The sequence below is a fragment of the Monopterus albus genome, unplaced genomic scaffold (assembly GCF_001952655.1).
Source record: "Monopterus albus unplaced genomic scaffold, M_albus_1.0 scaffold172.1, whole genome shotgun sequence".
Taxonomy (NCBI): Eukaryota; Metazoa; Chordata; class Actinopteri; order Synbranchiformes; family Synbranchidae; genus Monopterus; species Monopterus albus.
This window is the reverse complement of record NW_018128052.1, coordinates 1,984,209-2,008,156: the sequence shown is the minus strand read 5'-3', so window position 1 is coordinate 2,008,156 and position 23,948 is coordinate 1,984,209. Positions and strand designations below refer to the sequence as shown.

The following is a 23,948-nucleotide window of genomic DNA, read 5'->3' as shown; positions in this document are numbered from 1 at the left end:
GCTGTCATATACAGTAGTGTGTCATATGAAGGACAGAACTGTTTGTTTTCTAACTTCAGTGAACTTTGTGTACTAGTTTTAGTACTAAAGTGTGTTGCATGCATGTGGTGGTGTCATTTCACATGCTTTAGAGGGACTTTGTGACTTGGTGTTGTCCATGCAGCTTATTTTCAGTCAGTATATCTCATTCACTTTCACTAACCTTCACTTTCTGTGTGATACCTTAATTTTTTTTGTCATTTGGTTCAAATACTGATGATTTCCTCCTTTTAATGCTTGTTTCCTAGTGCTCTGACTGGCACAGAGACAAAAAGCAGCCATAGGAACCTGCATTTCTGCAAAATGTCTTTTTTTTTCTTTTGGTTTCCACCTTAAGTAATTAAAGTCAGTTTGTGGGCACCTGCAGCTGTGCATGTAGTAGATCATCTGCAGGACATTGAAGTTATATTTATTTCTGTATCACTGCTGATTTGTTACATCCTCCATACACACGACCATGTAGTGCAGCGATGGCATCTCATTTCTCATAAAGCAGCACAGTCACCTGTAACTAACCACCTCACTTTAACAGCGTATAGTTTTCCATGTGCTTTGACTCTTAAGTTTTTTTCCCCCTTATAATCTTCATTTTTTTGTTTTGATGGTCTTTATTAGGCTTATTACTGTTTAAAACTGAAGTAAGAAATAGGTGTTTTGCACTGTTTTGTTTTTCTGCCCACTGTTAATAATTAAGAAAATTATTCTCATGAAGATTCTCCTTTTAAAAATGCTGGAAAATTAAAGTTTGCTTCTTTTTGCTCCTTCGACTTGACTTTATTGTTGTTTGTCTCCCAGATGCATTGACAGACTAGCCGCCTCTTCATTAGTATGTAAATCTCTTAAACCCATCCAGTACTGCAGGGCTGATCTCGTAGATATAAAATTGATAAAAACTGTATATCTGTGACAGCTATAATGGGCTCTAGTAGGACTATGAATAAGTCTTTTTGGGTCATGACTTTTCCTTCGGGACTATATTTTTGTTAAATCCACGATCCAGTCATCAGTGAGCCCAGCTGGTGGCTGCAGACAGGCTGACACACTTTCCCATTCACACCGCCTCATGCAGCTGTAGGCTGCTCGAAGCCAGCAGGTGGTACTGTACCGCCCGCCGTGTCCCCCTGTGGACGTGCTGAGAACAGGAGAGAGCAGCGACCACCAGGACGACGTCTGAACAAGTAAAGACCAGCTGGATCTTCCCCGATCGAAAATGGACACAGGTGGGTGTTCAGGCTTCCAGCTCAGCCGCTTGGCTTCCTCCGGGTTGTGAGTGTCCGCGCTCCGCAGAGGTGATCGGCGGAGCCCGTAGCCTGGACGGGACGGAGCTGACACTGTGCCCGCTGCAGCCTGTAGTGAAAGCTCCCCCCTGGAGAACAAAGCAGGAATAAAGCTTCCTGTAGCTCCGAGTGACGGAAAGAGGAGACTGACCGGGGCAGCAGTGTCAGATAACACTGAGTCAACGGGGTTTACACCGAAATGGGGTAAGACTGGCTTGGTTGTGTTCTCATTTAAAAAAAAGAAAGGCAAAAAGTTTGTTAAGCCAGCGAGACAAACTCCTTTCACATTCATCAGCCATCGTTTTCTCTGTTCTAATTTGGACCAAGACTAAATACCTGTTGGGATTGTGGCTGCACAGCTTCTACTCTCTCTCCCTTTACAGAAAAGAAGTCTGGCTCGGCTTGTAAGATGTTTCCTCACCACAGAGAAAGGTAAGAACATTTGAGTTTGAGCATTTACCAGCTTGAATTTGTCTTTCTTCCCCATATGACATTTTGATTAATGACACTGGGATGCAGCTTCACATAAACCTGATCTTCCTTTCATAACAAGAAACTGTGTTCTAGGAAAAAAATAAATGAAAATGTATACAGTAAGAGAAATTGTAGTAATGCTGCAATGCAGAATTAAGAATTTGGAGACATGCAGCATCAGTCCTCTGATGTCATTTGTTCTTCAGCACATCTGGAGCAGTGTTCTGGTTTCTCAGAAGGATCATTTCACACTTGATGTATCTGTTAAATTAAGACTCTTGTCTTCTGTAATGTTTGTGGCCCCAGAGTTTTCAGATGATTTGATCCATAATTCTTAATGCTGTAACTTAAAAAAGGGGGAAGGAGTGATCATAGAGCAGAGCAGGGCGGGCATGAGCCTGAGAAGCTGCTCATTTCTTTCTAATTAATATAAAGTCTTATCTCTGATTTGTTAAGTATGTGTGTAACAACCGAGGGTGCACTGAAATCACCTGTTATTTTGTTGCAGTGTCTTATTTCTGTAAAATGCTACATGTTGCACTGCTGGTTTTAGATGGATTATTTAAAGATTATATAGTTGCAAGCAGCCACTTTCCTTTTCTTTCTAATGTTAAAGACCTGTGTGTAAAATTTAGATAGATCACAGCACAAACAGATTGTGGATATTATAAACCGTGGTAGGAATTAGTGGAGTCAGCGCCGCCCCCATGCAGTCACTGTCAGGCTTTGTTATGCTTAGAGAGCCCCATTAAGCCATAGAGGCCAACTCCATCTGCTGAGGATGAAGACCAAGCTTCTTGACAAGTGATTGACTGCTGTCCAGTTAAAAGAAGACGCGCGCACACACACACACACAGATGCGCACCACCTCAGTGTGTCTCAACAGAAAGTGTGTCCACCTCAGGGGGTTAAAGGTTTCATTCCTTTTCGATCTTGTGTTGGTGAGCTGTGCATGTTGCTCAGATGGAGCGCACAGACGCCAAACCTCAGGTAAGGTCAAAGCCTGGCAGTAATGGGACAACTTTATAATTGAGTAAGGGACCTTTACCCCGTTTCATCTGACGCCTTAATCTGCATCTTACTTTCTCAAAGACAAAAATTAATTGGCAGCTACTTTGATAATCAGTTAATCATTTAAGTAATTCTTCAAGCAAAACGTGCTATAATACATGTTCTACTGTGACAAACGTGTATGGCATCTTCTTGGCATTGTCTGAAGTCACATTAGCTAAAGCACAGATCTCATTCCCAGTATCATCCCAGCATCTTCTCCCAGTCAGACCTCAGATCGTGTATCAGTTGTTGTGGAAGTGAAGCAGCAGATCCACTGACAACAGTGGGGATTACTGTGGGATGAGAATACTTGTTACGCTGCTGGTTACTATCAGACTGAAGTTCAGATCAACACTTTTGCACTCACTGAAACACTGTGTATGTATAAGTCCATATAGTGTTTCCTTGTAGCATGATCTCCCACAGTGAGCAACACACACACACACACACACACACACACACACACTAGAGACTTTGTGAGTCACTAATGGGGTCAGATATAAATGTACAATGACTGACCAAAATAAAACTGTTCTACTGGGAACAGATATTGCAATTTACAATACTGCATAAAAGAAGAAGTGTCCTGGTTTTTACCATACATTAATTTGTCTACTCTTTTGGACAACATGGAGGCAGGCAGCGAAGATGAGAGTGAGGAAATCAATGCCAATGATTAGATCAGTCATAACTTGTACTGTTTTTAGCCATGTTTCTCTAAACATTATGTTGGCAGTGTCGTTGTGAGCATGTTAGCATGGTGCTAGTGTGGCTGTAGACTTTGATTAGGAAAACATTTTTCACTTCTGTGAATTTCAGAGTGAAATTTGGCTGCATGTTTAGACTGACACAACTGTTTGTCACAGTTTTGTCATACATAATGTGCTCTGCTTTATTTTATATCAAAGTGAAGGAATACATCATGTGGTGCATGTATTGACCGGGCAGCTAAAGACAAAGTAGGGAGTTATGAAGAGAGAAAGACCTTTAACAGTCTTGCCATTGATACCACATGATAACGGCTAAACCACCCCCCAACATTAATTACCTTGTTGCTTTGATATATTTACCTCGTATCCAGGATACATCTCTGCAGAGGGTGGAGTGGGAACCTCTCAGGAGAAGGTTCAGTGTTTTTGTCAGCATTATTTTCCAGCTAGGTCACAGCTCTGTATGGCTGGTGAATGATGCAGGAAAAAGTAGGAGCAAGCCAAAGGATGATTCCAACATCTGTCCCCAGATGGCAGAGACCCACGAGGTTGTCCTTTATTAAAAAAAAAAAAAGGAGATTCCCCTGTTAGGCAAAAGAGGGTAATGAAGACATTTTAATGATTCAAATACTCAAATCATGACCAGAAACACATTTTATCTGTTTTTTAAAGATTAAAAAATAAAAGCTTCCTACTCTTCACTCAAATCACTGTTAATAGACCTGAAGTCTGCAGAGGGACTCCTTATACAGTATATCAGACATTTGTTGCCATGGCCCCTCATAATCCCTGTGTCTGCTCCTCCAGGGATCAGCCGATCTTCAGCACCCGGGCTCATGTTTTCCAGATCGACCCTGCCACCAAGAGGAACTGGATCCCTGCCAGCAAGCATGCCGTCAATGTGTCTTTCTTCTATGATGCCAACCGCAGTGTCTACCGCATCATCAGTGTGGGTGGCACCAAGGTGAGAGCGAATCGAATGGTGATGAAGCTGACAGTTGTAAATTCAACCAAGAAACTAAAACAACATAGAGTTTCTGTAGATTTGATATCCAAAACTCAAATGTGAACCATGTATTTTTAATAATTAAAACAACTATTTCTAAGGGATTTTTTTATACTGTATAATATCCTGAAGTTCTACTTTGCCGAGGTCCTTGAAGACAAAACCACAGGCCAAACAAAGCTTCACATTGATTTTCCTCTTCATCGACCATAGTCCCAACAGAAAATCTGCAAGGCTGATATGTGATGAACAAAACCATAGTTGGTGTCAAAGAATCTGCAGCCAGAGCGTCTTTCTTGCAGGCCTGTGGATTTAGACTGTGCAGAAGAGGCCACGTCATGCACAGTGGAGGGGGAAGGGGGTCTATCTGATCTCATCTTAGCACCTCTGGTCTGACCCACATTTCTGCCTACCAGAAGGCAGCACCAGGCGGCAGTTGGTCGTTCAGCAGCCCAATCCTACCAGGACTGGCATCTGGCTTCAGAGTAATCTTCACTGCTGCTACAACCATTCAGCGACGTCATTGCAGAAAAGCAAACTGTAGAGTTTATATAATAATTTGTGGGAGGGGAAAGAAGGGGGGAAAAATCTCCCCAATAAGAAGACACTGTCCTGCAATTCTGCGATTTTAAATAGATCTCATTAGTGTAAAGATGGAAATGGTTTAAAAATAGATCTGTTCTAGTTTTTATTCTCATGTGCTCAGGGGAAAAGATGTGCTTTTCATGAGGTGACAAACCTGAATGATGAGCTGTGTTTCTTTACAGCTCTCCCTCTCTTTCACAGAAATATGATTTAAATTAGCCTCAGTTCTGAATTTAACTTGAACAAGAGGAGCTTGTGATGTGTTAGAGCTTTGGTTTATGAAAAAAATGATCCCTTTAAAATTTTTGTTTACAAAAAGAAGTGACGTTTTAGGTAAACTAATAAGACGCATCTCTGCATCAGGTATAATAATGTAATGATTAAAAACATATGAGACAAACCTTCATATATGAATTTGAACTGATGCCTGTGAGGGAGGATCTAAAAAAAGTACATAATCTATTCCACATTTGATGCTTTTGTCATCATAGTTTATCTATTTGTTTGCCATTGCACTTGATTGCTGCGTGAACAGAAGATGCTATAGTGTGTTTGAAACCAGCCCTGCTGTAGTGTAGTGATATATTTAGTTAAAATAGTGAGGCTAGGAACTGTATCCTCTTCATCATTAGCAGTATTTTCTTTGGACAGTAACATAGTTCTGACAAACATAAAACAGTTATTTTAACAAATCCCAGCTGCTCTTTGTATCTGGGGTGAGAAAAAGTTGTCATTTTCTGTCTAACCTCCTTTTTGGCCTCCTTTCCCCATAATAATTTTCTCTCGTAATGAAAAGTGCTACTACTAATACTGGTTATTCCCTTTAAGTTTGTTTTGTCTGTATTCCTTGGTCTGCATCTGAACTATTTCTCCCAGGGGTTTGTTTTATTTGTGTTTAAAACCCACTTAAAGGGATGATTGCTTTTGTTATCTTTGCGTCTGCAGGCGATTATCAACTGCACTGTTACCCCCAGCATGACGTTTACTAAGACGTCCCAGAAGTTCGGTCAGTGGGCTGACAGCAGGGCCAACACTGTCTATGGTCTGGGCTTTGCTACAGAGCAACAGCTGCATCAGGTAAATTAGACTAAGGTCAACTGAACTTGAAGAGCACAAACACTGACTGATAGAATGTCATCACCTTTATAAGAAAATTCAAGTTTGATTATAATCCATTTGCCTTCATAAAGTAGAATGGTAATGGAATCACTTTCTGGAAATTAGTAAAATGTTTAAGACCAAGTCCTCCACATTGCTCACACCAGTCAGTAATGGTGAAAATCGAACTGCACATGGTTGAAGCCTTTAATAGTTATTTCATTGTGTCATGTCATGGTGCTGCTGTTGTGGATGACCCTGTTAACCAGTTTGAGTAAAAGCAACGCACTGCACTGTGCTCTTTGTAGATTTGCCCAAGACTTTTGGTACCACTGATCACAACATTTTGAACATCCATCTAGTTTCTGTGTGATGTTCTTCAAATCAAGTCCCTAGTCGGCTGATAAAGGGGTCCCTCAGGAGTCAATATTAAGCCCACCGCTATTTATGGCGTAGTCTCTACATAAATAGCTATTTTCCAGCTCAACCCTGTGATGCACATTTTCACTGCTAATCATACAAACCAGCCTTTCTTTAGGTTACAGGCTGCCTTTGATGACCTGAAGACCACTCAGTTTACTAAGGGTCCTTCCAAACGCCAAACAGACAGAATGAGTGATTAGGCTGATCCATTGTCCAAATGGAGATCTAACTGAGCGCATTATAAATACTGTATATAATCTTGACACCAGATCAAATGATAGATTTGCTTTAAAATTCCTCATACTGGGGCAGACTGGTTTTCTGGTACTGTACACATACCACTGGAATGAACACGAGCACAGTTTGAAGAGACACTCATCCTTCTGACTGGCTTTAAATCTTTGTTAACTTATATTGCTAATAATATTTGTGAATGTTTTAATTAATGTAGTTGTGTGTGTGATGCTTATTTTGGTGAATGAAATGTCTTGTTGTGATCTTGTATTAATGTAATTTATTCTCAGGTCTTGATTCCAAAATCGATTCTAATCACAACAGGATTTACTGTATAAGTAAAGCTTAACTAACTAGTAGTGGTTAAAGCACTAGTGCTGTGTTATCAGTGTTCTATTACCGGAAACAACACATCACTGGTTCTCTTTTGAAAAGTTCTCGGAGAAGTTCAAGGAGGTGAAAGATGCCGCTCGTTTGGCACGAGGAAAGTCGCAGGATAAAGAACTGGTCAACACAGCTCTTACCATCGCTGCTCCTCAGGTGAGCTCCAATAAAAAAGACAAAGATGAGAAAGTAGAGCATGGTTCTGCAGGTATCAGGCAGAAAGCGTAAATGTGAAAACTTAGTCATGATATGCATAATTATACAGTAACACATTTTGAGATTAAAATTGACTGAGGCAGTGTGAGCACAGACCACAGTTAGACGAAAGCATCGGTGCTGCATTTCAGCTGTTAGACTGAATCTGAGGAAGGACTGAGAAAAGAAAGAAAGGCAGAATCAAGATGAGCTGGGTCACTTGTCTCAGAGGGAAGTATGAGAGTGAGGAAAACTAGGACGAGGTAAAATTATCCCATGTACCTCATCTGCATTTTTTTTTTTTTTAACCACTGCTCAAACACTAGTGATGAAAATGCAGTCAGCTCAGGCCAGTTCTGATCAATAGAGAATAAATACATATCCGTTATATCTGCCTAGTCACGAGAAACATGCCCAGTTCCTTTTAATTCTACACCTGAACAGCTTCCAACTGGTGTCTCTCACTTTGTATCGACTGAACGAACACGATGGAGAAGTCAAAGCTGTAGAAAATTGCTTCAGTTAATTGTACTTGATTTTTGCGCTGTGCTGCGTAACTGATCGGACAGCTATGTAGGACTGTGATATTTTGAGAAGGCCATAATGGATAGTATTCTTTGTGTTGACATCTTTCTTTGCCTGTTTTTCTGCCTGATGCATTTCCCCTGTAGTACTCACAGGTGAGTCTTTTGCTGTTGTATCTTCTGAATCCTGAAACCACAGAGAGATGCAAAATATCTTGATAATACAGCTGACATCACCTTGAGACAGAAAAGAGAAAGCTATTTATTATCCATTTTAAGATTGTGTGTGTGTGTGTGTGTGTGTGTGTGCATGCTCAGGACTGCTAGACTTTTTGATGTGAATGGGATTTTCTGGCCTGGAAGTAATTCTTCCCGAGCAGTCTCTTTCCCGTCTGAGGTTGTGTTTTGTTGTAATGCTGTGCACGTTGGTGGGGGAGTCCATTTACTGATGAGTTTCTCAGGACCTCTCGGATGAACTTCAGTCTCCACCAGTGATGTGTGTGAATGGACCGGAGGACAAGCTGTACCGCAGCCAGAGCGCGGACATCACCCTGTCTTCTGAGAAGGAGCGCATTAAAAAGATGCTCTCTGAAGGGTAACCACACACACACACACACACACACACACACACACACACCTGCACACACCCACAGTGACTCACACACCAATAGAATGAAAATCAAAGTGACCACAAACACTTTCTTTTCTGAGTCCAGTCTCACCTTTTGTAACAATGGTTAAATGCTGCTGTTCACCCCTTGTGAAGTGTTCACTTTGTGTAGGCATTGAGAATTCACTTTGATTCTGGGGACTGTTCTTTGAAAGTCTTGCCTGGTAAACTCCCAGTTTCTTTCTGCTTTGCTGTACACACATTTCAGACTTGATGTCTGATTTTAAACAAGAGGAAAAACTTTCACAGTTCAAACTTTAACTCCTCCTCAAAAACATGTATTGAACTGATCTTGAGGGTTTATTATTGCATAGTACAGCAGTAGCTTTCAGCCAGATCTCATAGCCTTCATCAGTGAATGGGTTTCCTCAGCTACAAATAATTGTAGTAATTGTGCAGTTTTGTACCAGTAGTCAGTTTAACAGACAAATTAATCCTTGTGATGTCATCGAAGTCTCTTCCCCCCTCAGATAGTGGTTCCATGCTACTGGTAGCCCTCGAGCAGTTTGACCATTACCTTTAACTTCCACCTTCCCACCAGTGTTCACTGAGCGTTATCATTGTTTTGACTTCACTTGTTGGATGTCGCTGGATTCGGTATGTTTTAAAGGAAACGAGGAGGCCATTGTTTAGGTGTTGATTCGTACATAGCATCAAATGAGACTTGTAAACACCCCTTTATTCAGTCTTTGAGCCACCTACTGTATAATGATTTTATATCCTGCAGTCCGATTATTACGACAGGAAGCGGCTTCTGAATGGTTACCTTGGTGACCTGTTGCCATGGGACAACCTCAGGCTTTCTAGATGTACAAGTACAGAAGGGAGGCTCAAAGATAATTTCAGTCTTACTAACATTTTCAACAGATTGTAGCCTACACAGCCGATATTGTTCTCGTATGTCCATTATGTATTTTGTGGAATCAAGTGGCTTATTAGATGCACTCATACAGTGGAAAGAAGCCTGTTTTTGAGTGTACTTTACTATATATGAATAAATGTCTCATACTGTATAGTGGGACAAAATACACACAGTCAAAAGCAAGATTTAGCTATTAGCCACACAGATAATGGTACTCAACATTTTTCTGTGGAACCAGGGTGACTACATCTGCTATGACTTACTTGTTCTCTCTTCCTTCATGATCCTAGATGCCTTAAGTTTGATGATGCACCTTTGTTAGGGACATGTCACTAGTTTCATTTCCTTTAAATAGGAACTGTCTGTGATGTAGGTGTGCTGCTGCTGTCCTTGGTACAACATTTTTAACACTTTTGTAGTTGGTTGGTGTTTATCAACAGTGTTTCATCACGTTCCATACTCTGACTATTACTATACTGCCAGTTATGATACATTATCATATTATATGTTTCATGTATTATATAATCCCTGCTTTATAGTTTTGTAAATGTGTTTTTCAGGTCTATTTGTGACATGAATCTGGAAGCTGAGCTCTTCGGTCTGCAGGACAGCAACTCTAAGTTGGTGGCAGCTTTACACGAGGCTAACGCTAATGTAGAGCAGTGGAAGAAACAGCTGGCAGCCTATCAGGAGGAGACTGAGAGGCTACGAGAACAGGTGAGCCTCTATTGTTTTTACAGTGACAATCAGCCACAGAAGGCACTTTGAACATACCCTGCTTCAGTGTCATTACCCTTGAACACTATATCGGCCATTATTCAAATATTAATGCAAAAGAAAACGATCGCCCCACGGTGATCACACACAGATCACTGACTGGTATAAAAAGTGGGTTTTTGTCTCTATAGCTAATTTCCTGTCCCATGACAACTGGACAGAGGGTGAGTTTTTATAAAATTTGCCTGTTTAAATAATATTGAGATTAAAGATTATGCATAATTAAGGGCAGAGCCACTTTGAGTGACAGACAGAAGGGTCCCGCTACAGGTGGAGCTGCTAGCTGTCCAGTGAGCTCCACTCAAGGTTTTGGATTAGGTGGAGTGAAGTGCCACTAGTATGGCAATGGCCAAACTTGAGCTTCAAAACCTTGATATCACTGTGGGTTAGTCCAGCTTTTATATACAGTCAGTCAGTGCAGCGGATCGTTTTATATGAGCTGCATAAATGATATGTTTAATTATTTTCCAAATGTTTTTATTATAAAAAATTTAATACATTATGTCAAAAATATTTTTCTTTCCAAAAAAGAACAAGGTGAGGTTGACAGGACTCAGTCTGTCAATCTGTTGTTTTCAGTAACAGCTGAGTCGCATGCCTTTCTCTGCCTAGGGAGGTCACGCTGGCTTTGATTGGCCTGTTGTTTTCTGACACCTCAATGGAACAGGACGAGTTAGTCAGTCCGGTAACACACTTCATCGATCTTTGACATGACTTGTGCTGAAGGCGGTTTGCCTCCGAAGCTTTAAAATCAAGGTGTTGGCTCCGCTGGTCAAACCGGTTCACTGTGCATGTGACAATGTCACAGGGGAGTTTTGTCAAAACGCACTGAACCTCAGGAAGGTTTTACACTTGACTTACCTTTCAGCTTCCAGTGGATGCAGATGCCTTTGGCCTCACTGTCCCCACTCATACATAAAATGTATTTTCACACTTGCTGGGACCTGATTCCTCTGATTCAACACATTAATACTTTGATTTCTTGCCATTATAGCCTGAATTTTCAGTATCAATCACTGCTTTTTAATTCTCACACACTTGTCTTGTATTTCAACAAGAAACATTTTTTACCATTTTTATCCTAATTACTTTATACAAGTGAGAACCCCGACTCCTTTAGACCAAGTTCTTGTTCCTTCTGTCAGAGGAGGGGGGCCAGGTGGCTGAAAATGGTTCACATCTCTGGGGTGGTGTGAGATAGAGAGGGGTTTGTAGGACAGCAATATCCTACTTTCACTGCCCCAGTTAGAAAAAAACATGAAAAATTACCAGAGGGAGTTGGCCTCTTCCTAGTCTCAACCATACACGGTTTAAAATAACCCAGCCTGTCTCTGTCTCAGATGCCTGGGGGTCATGTGGTGTAGAGTCTTTTTGTTTGGTTGGTTTATTCACAGGGCCCAGATAACACTGGGGTGAAGATTTTGTTCCTCTGTACCTGATAGAGCAGACCATCTATTAAAACATCAAGACAAAATGTCTTGAGTCTTGTGAAGTTTTTAAAGAATTCAGATGGATTGGATGATCTAGGCTAAAAACAGTAAATGCTGTTTTCCCTCATTTTAAATGAAGTGCTGGAAACATGGAGTAGATATTGCTCAGCTGATCAGAGAGACTTTTAATCACTATATAGTCACAACAGTTCAGAAATTATTTATACTCTCTGTGTAGTACCTGGTAGGTAATAACCAAAAGCGCCATCTAGGCCTTAATATTTTTAAGAATACATATTTATGCGAGGATGTGAGACACCAAACATTCACTTTAACATTTTTATGTGATGGCATGTTTCATATTCTGAACATGAACTAATTCTGTGTTGTTGTTGCGTGCATGTGTTGTAAGGTGGCAGATCTGGAGGCCCATGGAGCCCAAGGCCCCAGTGACCTGCTGAAGGATGAGCTGACTCAGTCCCTGGAGGAGCTGGAGGCCCTGCTGAAGGCCAAAGATGAGGTTGTCTCATTTTACCATCAGCTGGAGTCAGAGGAGGAAAGCTGCAGTGCTGATCACAGGCAACTATGAATGATTTAGCTGCTCAAACGCAAGTGTACCTTTAATTTTTTTCCCCCCCAGGAAATCCATATTTTACAAAGCAAGAAAGCAGAGTATCACGAGATGGAACACGCCAGGGATGAGGCCATACGCAGATTTCGGGTAGGGTCGTGGTTATTACAGCAGTGTGTTTTGCTTTCATAAATGAATAAGAACAACCACATTTATCGAGTAATAATGAAATGATCAGTAGTTAAATTAATAATTTAACTGTTTGTTTTTAAAATTTCCCTCACTTAACATCTTCCTATGACTCCTGCTCTCTGTAGGAGATGGAGATGCGTAATGCAGAGTTGGAGCGGCGCATCCAGAACACAGAGCAGAACCTGAGTAACTCTCTGGAGGAGCGAGATCGCATGGACACTGAGATCCAGAGGGCCATTGAAATACTGGACATAAAGATCTTTGACCTTAACGACCTCCGCCAGAGCCTGGTTAAACTCCTCGAGAAATAAGAAGCAAAAACACAATCCATGAGAGAGATGCAACAGAAGGCAGGGTTATATATGTTGTGGCCATGGCAGCGGGGGAGTAAACACAACAACATGGAGCTGGTCCCTGTCCTCTTCAAGCACAAGAACCACTTCAACTGCAGGAAGGTTACTCCATGTACTCCGTGTACTGCTGCGCTCAGCAGGATGCTGTAGGTGTTTGCCAAAGCAGCGGCAGCATATACATGGTAAAGCTTGTCCAGTTTAATGTAACGCTTAATGTTGCTTTCAAGGGTAACTTTCAATGCAATAAACCATCTTTAAGGTAAGTGCTTAACAGTGCTAGACAGTTCATGTTGGGACCTGGTGCTTGTAGTTTTTCATAACTTTAGTTAAAAACACATGCAGTGTCAATATGAGCAGTTAGGGGCCTTGTTTTTTTTTTTGTTGTTGTTTTTATTTTGCAACAGACAGGTCATATTAAACATCTTTACAACAAAATGAGTCCACACACTATGGAAAAGAACAGCAGCGAAAAGAGAATGCAAATAAAAAAGCAAAGACAAAATTACCATTTAGAGACAAATGTGCATAGTTAACAACTCGCATACAACGTAATTATTACTGAACTGATTTGTGCAGAAGTAGCAACTATAATGAAGGGCAGAGTGCTTCTAGGTAGTGGTTTGCCACTGCAATATGCAATGACATATATTCAAGGTCAGTGAAATAGTATGCTAATAGTGTTTGATATTAGGGTAAGGCATGGACACGCAACTTGAACTTAAAAAGTAGATCTGAATATTGACACCAAAGACCAAATGTTAGGAGCAGAGTCACTGAGAAGGTCTTTCAGCAGCTCATCTATTATCACATCTTCACTTAAGCTCATAAGGAACCTTCATATCCAAATAATTTAGAGTAACACTTAAGTACATGGCAATAAGTAGGCTTTATTATACAGTTAAAATTAGGGGAAATAAGTGTTTTCCAAGTAAGTTAATGTAATAATGCTATGGTAATTAGGTAACATAAGAAAGTAAAGTCATCACTTTGTCTTAGTAATGTTTGGACTAGCCTGGTCTGAACAATCGTCCTGTGCACCATCCCTTCACGAACCACCAACTTAGTGAATTATTTATAATAGAGCCACATCTTAATAGACATGTCGCTCTGATTGGTGTGCACCATTTAAGGAAATTTAAGAGATATTTTCTGCCTTCTGTCATTTTTCAGCACATTACTTTAGCTGTGGACAGTGCTATAACTTAGGCCTTGAGAGTGCAGCTGTGCTGTGTGAAAACCAGAATGTCTTCTTCACAGTCTTTATATCACACAGGCTGTATTGTTTAACGAGGCCTGTTATGCTATGTTTGTATTAATCCCTTCAAGCCTTACTGTTCTATTTTCAGGATGTTGTGGACAATGACACCAACTCTGTCTCAAACTTTGAGCTGTTGTCATGACGGTTTGCAAATAAAAGCAAAGAATACATTACCTCAGTCACTGTAATGTACTTTTTTGTGTGTTAACCATTTACTAACCCAAATAGTTTCAGAGGGTTATTTAACTGATTCACCTTTAGGGAGCCCAGTGAGTAGAACATGAATCATTGATCCAACAAGAAGATCCTAGGTTTAAATTCCATAATATGAAACTACTTAAATTTGCCAGTTACTTGACAGGGTCCTACAGACGTTGTGATATAGAAAGCATTTGCAATGTAAGGTTAGAGAAATGTGATGGTGATTGGCCGGTTGCCAGTTCAATCCCCATGTCAGCAGGGAGTTTGTGGGTGTGAACAGGGCAGTCCTGAAGTGAAAGTTCAGGTACATAGATTAGCTAGATAGTTTATTTAAAAAAAATATGGCTTCCAACTCTAGAGTGAATGATTTGTAATTTGCCTGCCTGTGTACACACTCTTCTTCATTTGTAATTTGGCACATTTTACACTTTTACCAATAAAACACAGATACAGATAACTGAGTTACCTACCCATTTGTCATGTCTAACAGACTTTGTGTGATAAGGTATTGATAAATCGGTCTACAACATTAAATAGTTCAGGTTGTCAATGGACAGTGGAATCAGTGAGGCCTCCATAAGGTTAGAATCAATATGGTTTAACGTTTCAAACTCATGACTACAAAGTATGCAGCTGTCATAGGATAAACAACAAGCTCTAACCAGAACCTTTTCACTGGTCTAAATTTAATGCAATCAAACGAACCAGACAAACATTCAGGGGCCTTGCTTATCAAAATGTTTTATTGACAGTATTGGTAATTGATTCCAGCTGCTACTTCAGCTTCTTCTTTGGTCTAATGTTAATAATAATAATAATAATAATAATAATCACCTTTATTTGGCCAAGTATGTTACACACAAGGAATTACTGGTGTGGCCACACTTTTTTTTCTTACGGCAGTTGATGGTGTGTGGATGCAAACAAGCACAGCACCTAATATGAAGGAGAAAATGTTTTGTTCCAAATAATACTACAACATTTCCCTGTCATTTTCACCAATGACCATCAGTAAAATGTACAACTTTTTTCATGCAGCCAATACTGAATCCGCTTATTCAGGCTTTATATTGCTACAATTCCAGCTCTAAGACATAGTTTCATTAGATGACATTATAAATGTGTTCTGGTCTAGTGAAGACCTTATTAACTCATTGATTGATGACTGATATCAAACTGTCAATCCTTCCTCCTCCTGTTCTTTAGTAGTGTTGCATGCTGGTAGCTGAGGTCTATGTTTAGTCTCAATAATATGGCAGTGTGCTTGGTTTGTGTACGTACTTGCGGCAGATAATCTTGTCACAGTTGTACTTCTTAGCCAGCTGTTTCAGAGATGGCTCAATGATGCCCCCTCTCGGATGCAGGACAAGGTGAAGGGTGGATTCTGGGGAAGGAAAAAATGGGCAAATTATCATGATATAACAATAATAAAGGCTGTATATATAACATTGTTTCTACCTTATAACTTGATAGTTGGGCACTGTGCAAGTTATAATAATATTAAAAAAAAAAACACACCGTCCCTGGGTGGGCTCGAACCACCAACCTTTCGGTTAACAGCCGAACGCGCTAACCGATTGCGCCACAGAGACAGACATGGCATAGTGATCCACATTAAGACTAAGATCTTGTTAAAACAGTTCATAAATACCTTTCGTTCAGACATTATTCATAGGCACATAATTAACAAAATGTTATATTTAACTCTACATGTGGAACAATAAGAGATTTGTAACTCACCATTTGTTGCTAAGGAATAGTCGACCTATTACCAGAGCACAAATAAAAATAATTTGTCGCTACACGCAAACACATTTTAACAATTAAAAAAATACAAGCGCTCTATACAAATATTTTACATTTAAATTTTCCTTATCTTGGTGCCTCTGTAACAATCGGTAGAGACCAGAAAAGACGCTGGCTCGATTTAAAATGCAGACTGGATTTGACTTTGGTACGGAAGGTCGGGGTTCGATCCCCAGTCAGGGCGCGGTCAATATCTAGTGTGGGTCCTTAGGCAAGGCCCTTAATGCTACCTACCTACCTCATTGGCAATGACACAAGAATCACACCAACTCGGACGTCGCCCGGCTGAACAAGGTGCTGAGGAACCAGGGCAACCTGATAAGAACTGAGCTACTGGAAGATCAAGGCAACACAGAGAGAAGTTAGCCAGCTACTGAAATTGCAGAAAGGCGTAATGAAGAAAGGGGTAGCTAAGAAGTACAGTACATACCAATACCTCTGCACTGCACAACATGGAAGCTCCTGTCAGTCATCATAGCAGCTAAGATGAGCAGGCACATGGCTCAATACATGAGCAGGGCCCAGAAAGGAATTGGCAGTAACACAGCACCAGCTACTGGTTGATAAAGCAGTCACTGGAGACTGCAAGACCAGACATACCAATCTCTGCACTGAGGAACTCAATGGGAATGTGGGAAACAACCCTAGAGGCCATCTTCAAGCCAACTGATAAGTCAACATCACCAAAGAGATGCTCTTTCTGCTGTTCTGCATAGGCCTGAACCCCCTCAGCCAGATCATCACCAAGAGTAGTTACAGATACTGACTAAGGAATGGAGCAACCATCAGCCACCTCCTCTACATGGATGACATCAAGCTGTATGCCAGGAGTGAACGAGACATCAACTCACTGATCCACACCACTAGGATCTACAGCCAGGACATCGGAATGTCATTCGGACTGGATAAGTGTGGTGGAATGGTAACAATGGTAGAGAACCTAAGCTTGAAGGAAGGAATAAGACCTGCCCAAAGTGGGATGAGTGGGGGAATTTTAATTTTTTTATTTTTTTGTGAACACCATGTCCAGAATAGGCTTTCAGCATATTTGATTATTTGAAAGATCTGGCCTTTAGATTTCACAAGGTTCAACTAAAAGATCAGGGCTACAAACACAATGGTACACAAATTTCATTTGCAATTAAGGCCATTATAGAGTTGGTGTTAACAGATCCGGATATGAAAACTGTTCTTGTGCAACACTACATTTGGTAACTGTTCAAAATTAATTGTTTTTTAAATACTTTTGAACTGACCTTCATATTGTTTAGTCCTTCTCTGTTTCCAGTAGCAGTGGGCTCTGGAGTGACTGAAAACATAGCTATCATGTTCATCCAGCTCCTCTCATCGTACGCACGTGCGTCAGGCAAAGTCAAGGGAATCGAACGGTGACGTAGATCATTTCCACTTGGACTACGCACGAGTTAGTTCGGTGCAAAACTGCTGGAAACATGGACCATCGTGGACGCCCCGGGGAGGAGCACCTGCTGGCCAGAGTCAGGCGGTGGATAGGTATGATGTCTTATATATCATTTGACATTTTTTACACACAGCTTTTACAAACACACGCAATTTATGATTTTAACATTCTGAAAAACACAATTTTAATGGGAACAGATATACACTCGACGTTTTCTCAGTGTAAAATAAATTAAAAATAAAAAAAATGGCAGGACAGGCGTGGAATGTGTTAATAATGGTGTAGTGATTAGAATACACACTTAGTTTGGTTTCAGAGCAACACATTTACTAAATTTGTCGTCCACAATTTGGTATAAAAAGATGGCGCCTGGGCCATTTTTCGAATGATGCAAAAAATATACATTTGATTGTGCACCAAGGAGATGATGGAACCTTTTGGAGCTAAGGTCAGAATGTAGGCCTGGCAGGCACGTAGGCATACAGGTGTCAACAAACCAGGGCCTGTTCTGTGTGGATAGTTCAGTTTGTTTATCGAAATTTACCAGAAGCTGTTGTCGGTCCTTATAATTTCAAAGTATATAACATTTGTGAGCTGTAAGAACGCGTCTAAAACGCAGCAGCAGATCATTGTTCTGAGCCCAAATGAAGATGAAGTGCTACAAGAGTCTGGCTGTTATTGGACCTGCAGACAGGGCCGCTGTCTTCAGTCATCACTCTGATAGCCTAATCATAATGTACTGAAATGTTTGTTGAAATCTTTTAGCTCCGAGTGAGAGTTTTTCTGTCACGCTGTGACTGCGCGCGTCATGCATCACCAATGCTCATTTACACCCCGTGATTTAGGCGACAACTCAAACCAGTATTGCACGACTAGTTCAGTGCAAACAAAAGCACAGGTGTTTGTGTGGTTATTTTTGGAGAAGCTCTATTGTTACTAGCGCACGAGGCCCCCACAGGTTCAGCGTGCGTAATGACGCATGAATGGCAGTTCCAGACCTTATTAGCACTACATGTGCTTTAGTGGAATATTTATCATTATGCCACCTTAGACTTCTCACTCCACTACATTTATCTCACAGCTGCAGTTACATGTTTACAAAATATATAAAATTTATAAAATGTAATAAATGTATAAAATATATAAAATGCATTGCTACACATTAATCTACCTAAGGTTTACAAGCTAGTTAATATCAGTTCAGTTCCGATCAGCTACAAAATTAAAAAGCTATTTAGAAATTAATGCATAAGTACAGGAAAAATCTAATGATAAATGCGACAATATGTCAGGATCCATTCTGCTGCATATTAGGTAGTTTTACATTTTCACAGTTTAAGTACATCTTATCCATAATACTTTAAAGTAAGTAGGTGAGTAAGACTTTTACTTGTAATGGAGCAATTTTAAATGAGGATACTGCACTTTTATTTAACTAACATATTTTACTGTGATACTTCCTTCACCACAGGAAGTAAATGTGATTATCAGGCTGATATTTCTGTAATTTACACAGCTTATCATAAACCAGGGAGTGCTGGAGACAGAAACACTCACAGTTTAAGTACATCTTATCCATAATACTTTAAAGTAAGTAGGTGAGTAAGACTTTTACTTGTAATGGAGCAATTTTAAATGAGGATACTGCACTTTTATTTAACTAACATATTTTACTGTGATACTTCCTTCACCACAGGAAGTAAATGTGATTATCAGGCTGATATTTCTGTAATTTACACAGCTTATCATAAACCAGGGAGTGCTGGAGACAGAAACACTCTGACCAGCGGTGAATTACTTATTCAGATCTTTTCTTTAAGTAAAGTGCTAATTTGATGATGTAATAATACTCCATTAAAAGAAAAATTCCTGCATTCAAACTTCTTCTTGATCAGAAGTGCATACTGCCAGTATCATCAAAAAAATTCATTTATAGTGTCAAAAGTAAAAATACTCGTTCTGCAGTACAACGTCCCCTGTTACTGATATGGCATTGCAACTATGTATAAAGAGCATTGTAATTTTGTTGCTGGTCATGATGGAGTTAGTTATAACTATGGTAAATACAGGGGTCATGAGATCATTCAGTTCTGAGATGATTAAAGGAACAGGAACAAAAAACTCATAATATTCTGACACATTTACATTTTTTGGGCTATGCTGAAATTTGCTGTTGTACAAAATAACGGAGACTCTTCCTTCATGAGGACATGGCACATTAAACCCTTAATAGCATTTAGAGGGAATATCATTATTAGAACTGTTAACAACTCAAAGATTTGTGAATTGTGAGAAGTGACATCAACTAGACACTTCTTTTCATTAAGGAGTGACAAGTACCTGAGGTTTAGAAGCACTGGTTATAACTTACAACTTACTGTATTTCATAAGTTTAAATGTAGATTCTTAATCAGCAAAGTACCTTGTAACTGTTGCTAGAGTAGAAATATAAAGTAGCACAAACTAGAAATACTCAAGTGAAGTGCTAGTACCTCGCACAAACTGAGCGTCCACGTGTTCTGTGACCTGCATTCAGGACATAACATAACATCAGGACAGGCTACTACTGTTTACATTCTTTTGCACTGCTTTCAAATACAGGCATAATTAAACAAGTCCTTTTCAGCTAGTGTTGATGTAATTAGCAAAAACAGTCTCACCAAGCAGCCTAACTTAGGCAATAGCCCACCCTTAAGCTTATCAACAAGCATGCTAAGCTTGTAAAAAATAGTCTCATCAATGAAAAAGAGTGAGCTCTGTTAATTCCTTTGTCAGCCAAGTTAAACAAGTCAATATGGATACATGATTGAATATCAGAAATGTTAGTCTACCTGTCTCCCCTTTGGCTGTGGCTACATGCGCTGTTAGCCTCTGCTAAATTGTTCTAAGTTAGGTATTAGGGTTAGTTAATAAGACGTATAGCCATTCTTATTATAATATTATAATATGACTTGTCCTGCCAACACAGTAAGTCCAAAACAGCAGTAACAGAACAGAACTGCACAATATTTGTACTACATTAAGTGGTAGTGGTTCTTCATGTGTTGAAGGCTTGTCTACAAGGTGCTTGTGATGCAAGTGGTGTAGTACAGTTTTCACAGTCAGTCCCTCCAGGATTTTTTGGGGATTTTTCTGCGATTGTCGCCTAAAATGCCTGATTTTGCAGCATTTTTTGTTTTAAATTGTGATGCATGTAGAGCTTTTTTGTATAATTCATTACAAAACCTAAGGCAACTTGTTCCAGTAAGAATAAAACTCATTGTGTTCTAAGTAATCTTATTTTCATTGAACCATCCTCTGCCTCACTCAGTGGCGTCTCGTTCTCTCTCACACTTACACATACACACACATATCTCTGATTTCATTACACATCCAACCTGATATTTTGACTAAATCTTTTACACCATGTTTAGACATTTTGAGACTTTTTATTCCTAAACTAATGTCCTCATATGCGCGCACAGACACACACGCAGCCAATATCTGCATGTGTTTTGCAGTAGAAAAATATTTGTCAGTGATATCTTTCATTTTTGTTCCACTACAATATTGCACACAGTGCAAAACAAATCAGTGTGCAGCCTAACAACCTACAACAAGGAAGTGAGTTTGGTGACATAGGACTCAGTGTTTTGAAGAGGAGATTGCTATGACAGATGTAACTTGATTATTACTATAATAACTATGATTATTGGTCAAATTTGCGCTAAACTTGTGGTGATTGGACCAAACTATGTGACTGTGGAGAATTCTCAGGGGTTGTTTGAATTTGCATTGATTGTTGAGATTGTGACATAGTAGAATCCTGGAGGGGACTGGTTAATGTATTGTATGTATATAACAGTATTTATGCAATGTAATGATATTAGACTTTTACATCGCCTGTTTAAGCCTGTTTTGTAACTTTTTATGTTATATTTAAAGGTAGCTTCTTTTCACCCTCCAATGATGACACCAAGCTTCCTGATGCTGAAGAGAACAGGATCATCAACAACTCCCCACTGCCCCCCGATGGCCAAGAAGAGGAGGAAGAGATAATAGATGTTGTTGGTTTAGATGATGATGTGTTTCAGGTGGCTGAGCCTCATAGAGATGGAGGAGGTGGTGAGGGTCACGACGACGAGCGTCCCAGGAGCAGGAGAGAAGAGGGAAGAGAGGAGGAACTGAATCCACTTCAGCAGGGTCCTGTTATTCGTCCTGTTCCCCTTTATCCTTCTCCCTATGCTAATCCTTATCAGCTTTTTAATGCTTTTCCTTATGCCCCTCCTTATACTCCTCATGCTTTTCCTTATGCCGCTGCTTATGTTCCTCCATACGCTGCTGCTTATGCTCCTTATGCTTACCCTTACGCTTACCCTTACATTTACCCTGTTGCCTTCTTTGATGCAGCCCCTTCTGCTCCTGAGCAGCCAGACCAGGGACTTGATGCCGCTGGTGTGGAGGAGATCCCTGTACCTGAGACATTTGGGTCGCTCAGCTCACAGGAGTGTTTAGGCAGCTCTCTGGATGAAGATTCTCCAGCTCCCTCAACTTCTGGCCTCCGGTCTTCCAGGTATTCTTTTCTTTTAGAGTTTCTTTTAGAGGTTCCCAGGGTCAAATACAAACTCTGGGGTGACTGTCCTTTTACTGTTGCAGCTCCTAAATTGTGGAATAGTTTACCTTCCAATATTAGATCATCTACAGACTTGACAATTTTTAAATCATTGGTTAAAACATATTTATTCACTTTGGCTTTTAATACATAGTATTGTCTGATGCTTCCTTCTTTTAACTATTGATTCTGTATAATTCATGTGTTTGTGTTCCTATTTTGTTTTATTCCTGTATTGATATTTATTTTAGTTCTTACTTGTCCTTGTAAAGTACTTTTGTCAACCAGATGTTGTTTTTAATGTGCTATATAAATAAATTTTGATTTGATTTGATTTGACAAGGAGGAACCGGGAAGAGAGCGAGGAGGAGGAGGAGCCTGCTGCTAAGAGGCCAAGGTGGTCTGATGAGAGCAGCTCAGACTAGCTCCACAGCACTCCACAGGGCTGACGATCCACACCACTGGTATCAAACCAAAGTATCTGGTAGGATAGCCACAGTGATCCTTTTTACCACTGGCCTCTGCGGCTGGCAGGACCAGCAATTCACTTGGCCTACATGTAGCCTTTGCATCTAGCAGTGCCTGTGACACTCCGGGTAGCGTCTTGCACTGGGGCCTATCGCTACCTTATCATAATGTGGGTTATGTTCATTGAATTGAGCCTCTTTAAGCCTGAGGACTAGCCCTTGTATCTGGCTGGGCAAGCAAAGCCCCAGGTAGCTTTTGTGTCTGGCAGAGCTTGTGAAACCCCATGTAGCGTCTTGCACTGGGACCTTTTTCTACTATCATCATCAACATTTTGGCACAGTAGTTGGATCGACATTTCTTTCACCTTGGGGACTGTCATTTACGTCTCGCAGGGCTGTTGACATCCTGTGCATGTAGTCTTTATGTCTGGTGGGGCTATCAACACTCCATGTAGCGTCTTGCACTGGGACCTTTTTCTACTATCATCATCAACATTTTGGCACAGTAGTTGGATCGACATTTCTTTCACCTTGGGGACTGTCATTTACGTCTGGCAGGGCTGTCAACACCCCATGTAGCGTCTTGCACTGGGACCTTTTTCTACTATCATCATCAACATTTTGGCACAGTAGTTGGATCGACATTTCTTTCACCCTGGGGACTGTAATTGATGTCCGGCAGGGCTGTCAACACCCTGTGCATGTAGTCTTTATGTCTGGTGGGGCTATCAACACCCCATGTAGTGTTTAGCACTGGGACCTTTTTCTACTATCGTCATCAACATTTTGGCACAGTAGTTGGATCGACATTTCTTTCACCTTGGGGACTGTCATTTACGTCTGGCAGGGCAGGTATCTTTCTCATCACTGGGGGGGTGGAGACACATACAAGTATCAGAAGGGCCCATTGACACACACAGCATGCTGACATGTAGCACTTTAGAATTCAGTGGAGGTTATGTGAATCGGAGAAAATGAAACTCAACCCATCAGCCCTGATTTAACAAAGGACCACCTGACCATTCACCTTGTATGGATGAAAAAGATAAGTACAATTCTAATTCCATGCTTTTCCTGTTTAGCCATATAATTATATTTATATATTAATATTACCAAGTAATAAAGATTTTCCATTTTACTAACCAATTGTTACTTCTCACAGGTTCACTGGACAAAAAAGGTGCGTATGGGCTTTTGACTTGTGAAGAAAACAATAGAATGTAATGTAACATTAATGGTGTTACTAACCTTTATTCTTTTTGTGCTTTACTCCACCACCTGAGCTGCTGCTGTTCACTGTGGACAAAAAAGGGGGGTGTGGCTTTTTGACTTATGGACAAAGTGAATT

General features: G+C 40.4%; 2 protein-coding genes and 1 non-coding gene across 6 annotated transcripts; 2 read left to right on the top strand and 1 right to left on the bottom strand.

Annotated features, from left to right (window-relative positions):
• The first annotated feature begins 1,038 nt into the window (after positions 1-1,038).
• On the top strand, positions 1,039-14,275 carry LOC109969396 (homer protein homolog 3-like). 4 transcript variants are annotated; one of them, XM_020616247.1, is made up of 11 exons: positions 1,039-1,520; positions 1,700-1,748; positions 4,361-4,517; positions 6,090-6,221; positions 7,335-7,439; positions 8,150-8,158; positions 8,485-8,597; positions 10,095-10,251; positions 12,154-12,261; positions 12,382-12,462; positions 12,630-14,275. In XM_020616247.1, the coding sequence occupies exons 2-11, from the start codon at positions 1,726-1,728 to the stop codon at positions 12,813-12,815; spliced, it is 1,071 nt and encodes a 356-aa protein (XP_020471903.1). In that variant the 5' UTR covers positions 1,039-1,520; positions 1,700-1,725; the 3' UTR covers positions 12,816-14,275. The 4 variants fall into 4 exon arrangements, with proteins under 4 accessions (XP_020471903.1, XP_020471901.1, XP_020471904.1 ...); XM_020616245.1 differs by having other exon boundaries at positions 8,464-8,597; XM_020616248.1 differs by lacking the exon at positions 8,150-8,158.
• A 1,559-nt stretch (positions 14,276-15,834) lies between these two features.
• On the bottom strand, positions 15,835-15,908 carry trnan-guu (transfer RNA asparagine (anticodon GUU)). The gene has a single exon. It is a non-coding gene; the product is annotated as a tRNA-Asn (tRNA).
• A 1,637-nt stretch (positions 15,909-17,545) lies between these two features.
• On the top strand, positions 17,546-23,893 carry LOC109969357 (uncharacterized). Its single transcript, XM_020616185.1, has 3 exons — positions 17,546-17,634; positions 21,467-22,094; positions 22,477-23,893. Exons 1-3 carry the CDS (start codon positions 17,574-17,576, stop codon positions 22,556-22,558), a joined length of 771 nt encoding a protein of 256 aa, XP_020471841.1. The 5' UTR covers positions 17,546-17,573; the 3' UTR covers positions 22,559-23,893.
• Positions 23,894-23,948: the final 55 nt, after the last annotated feature.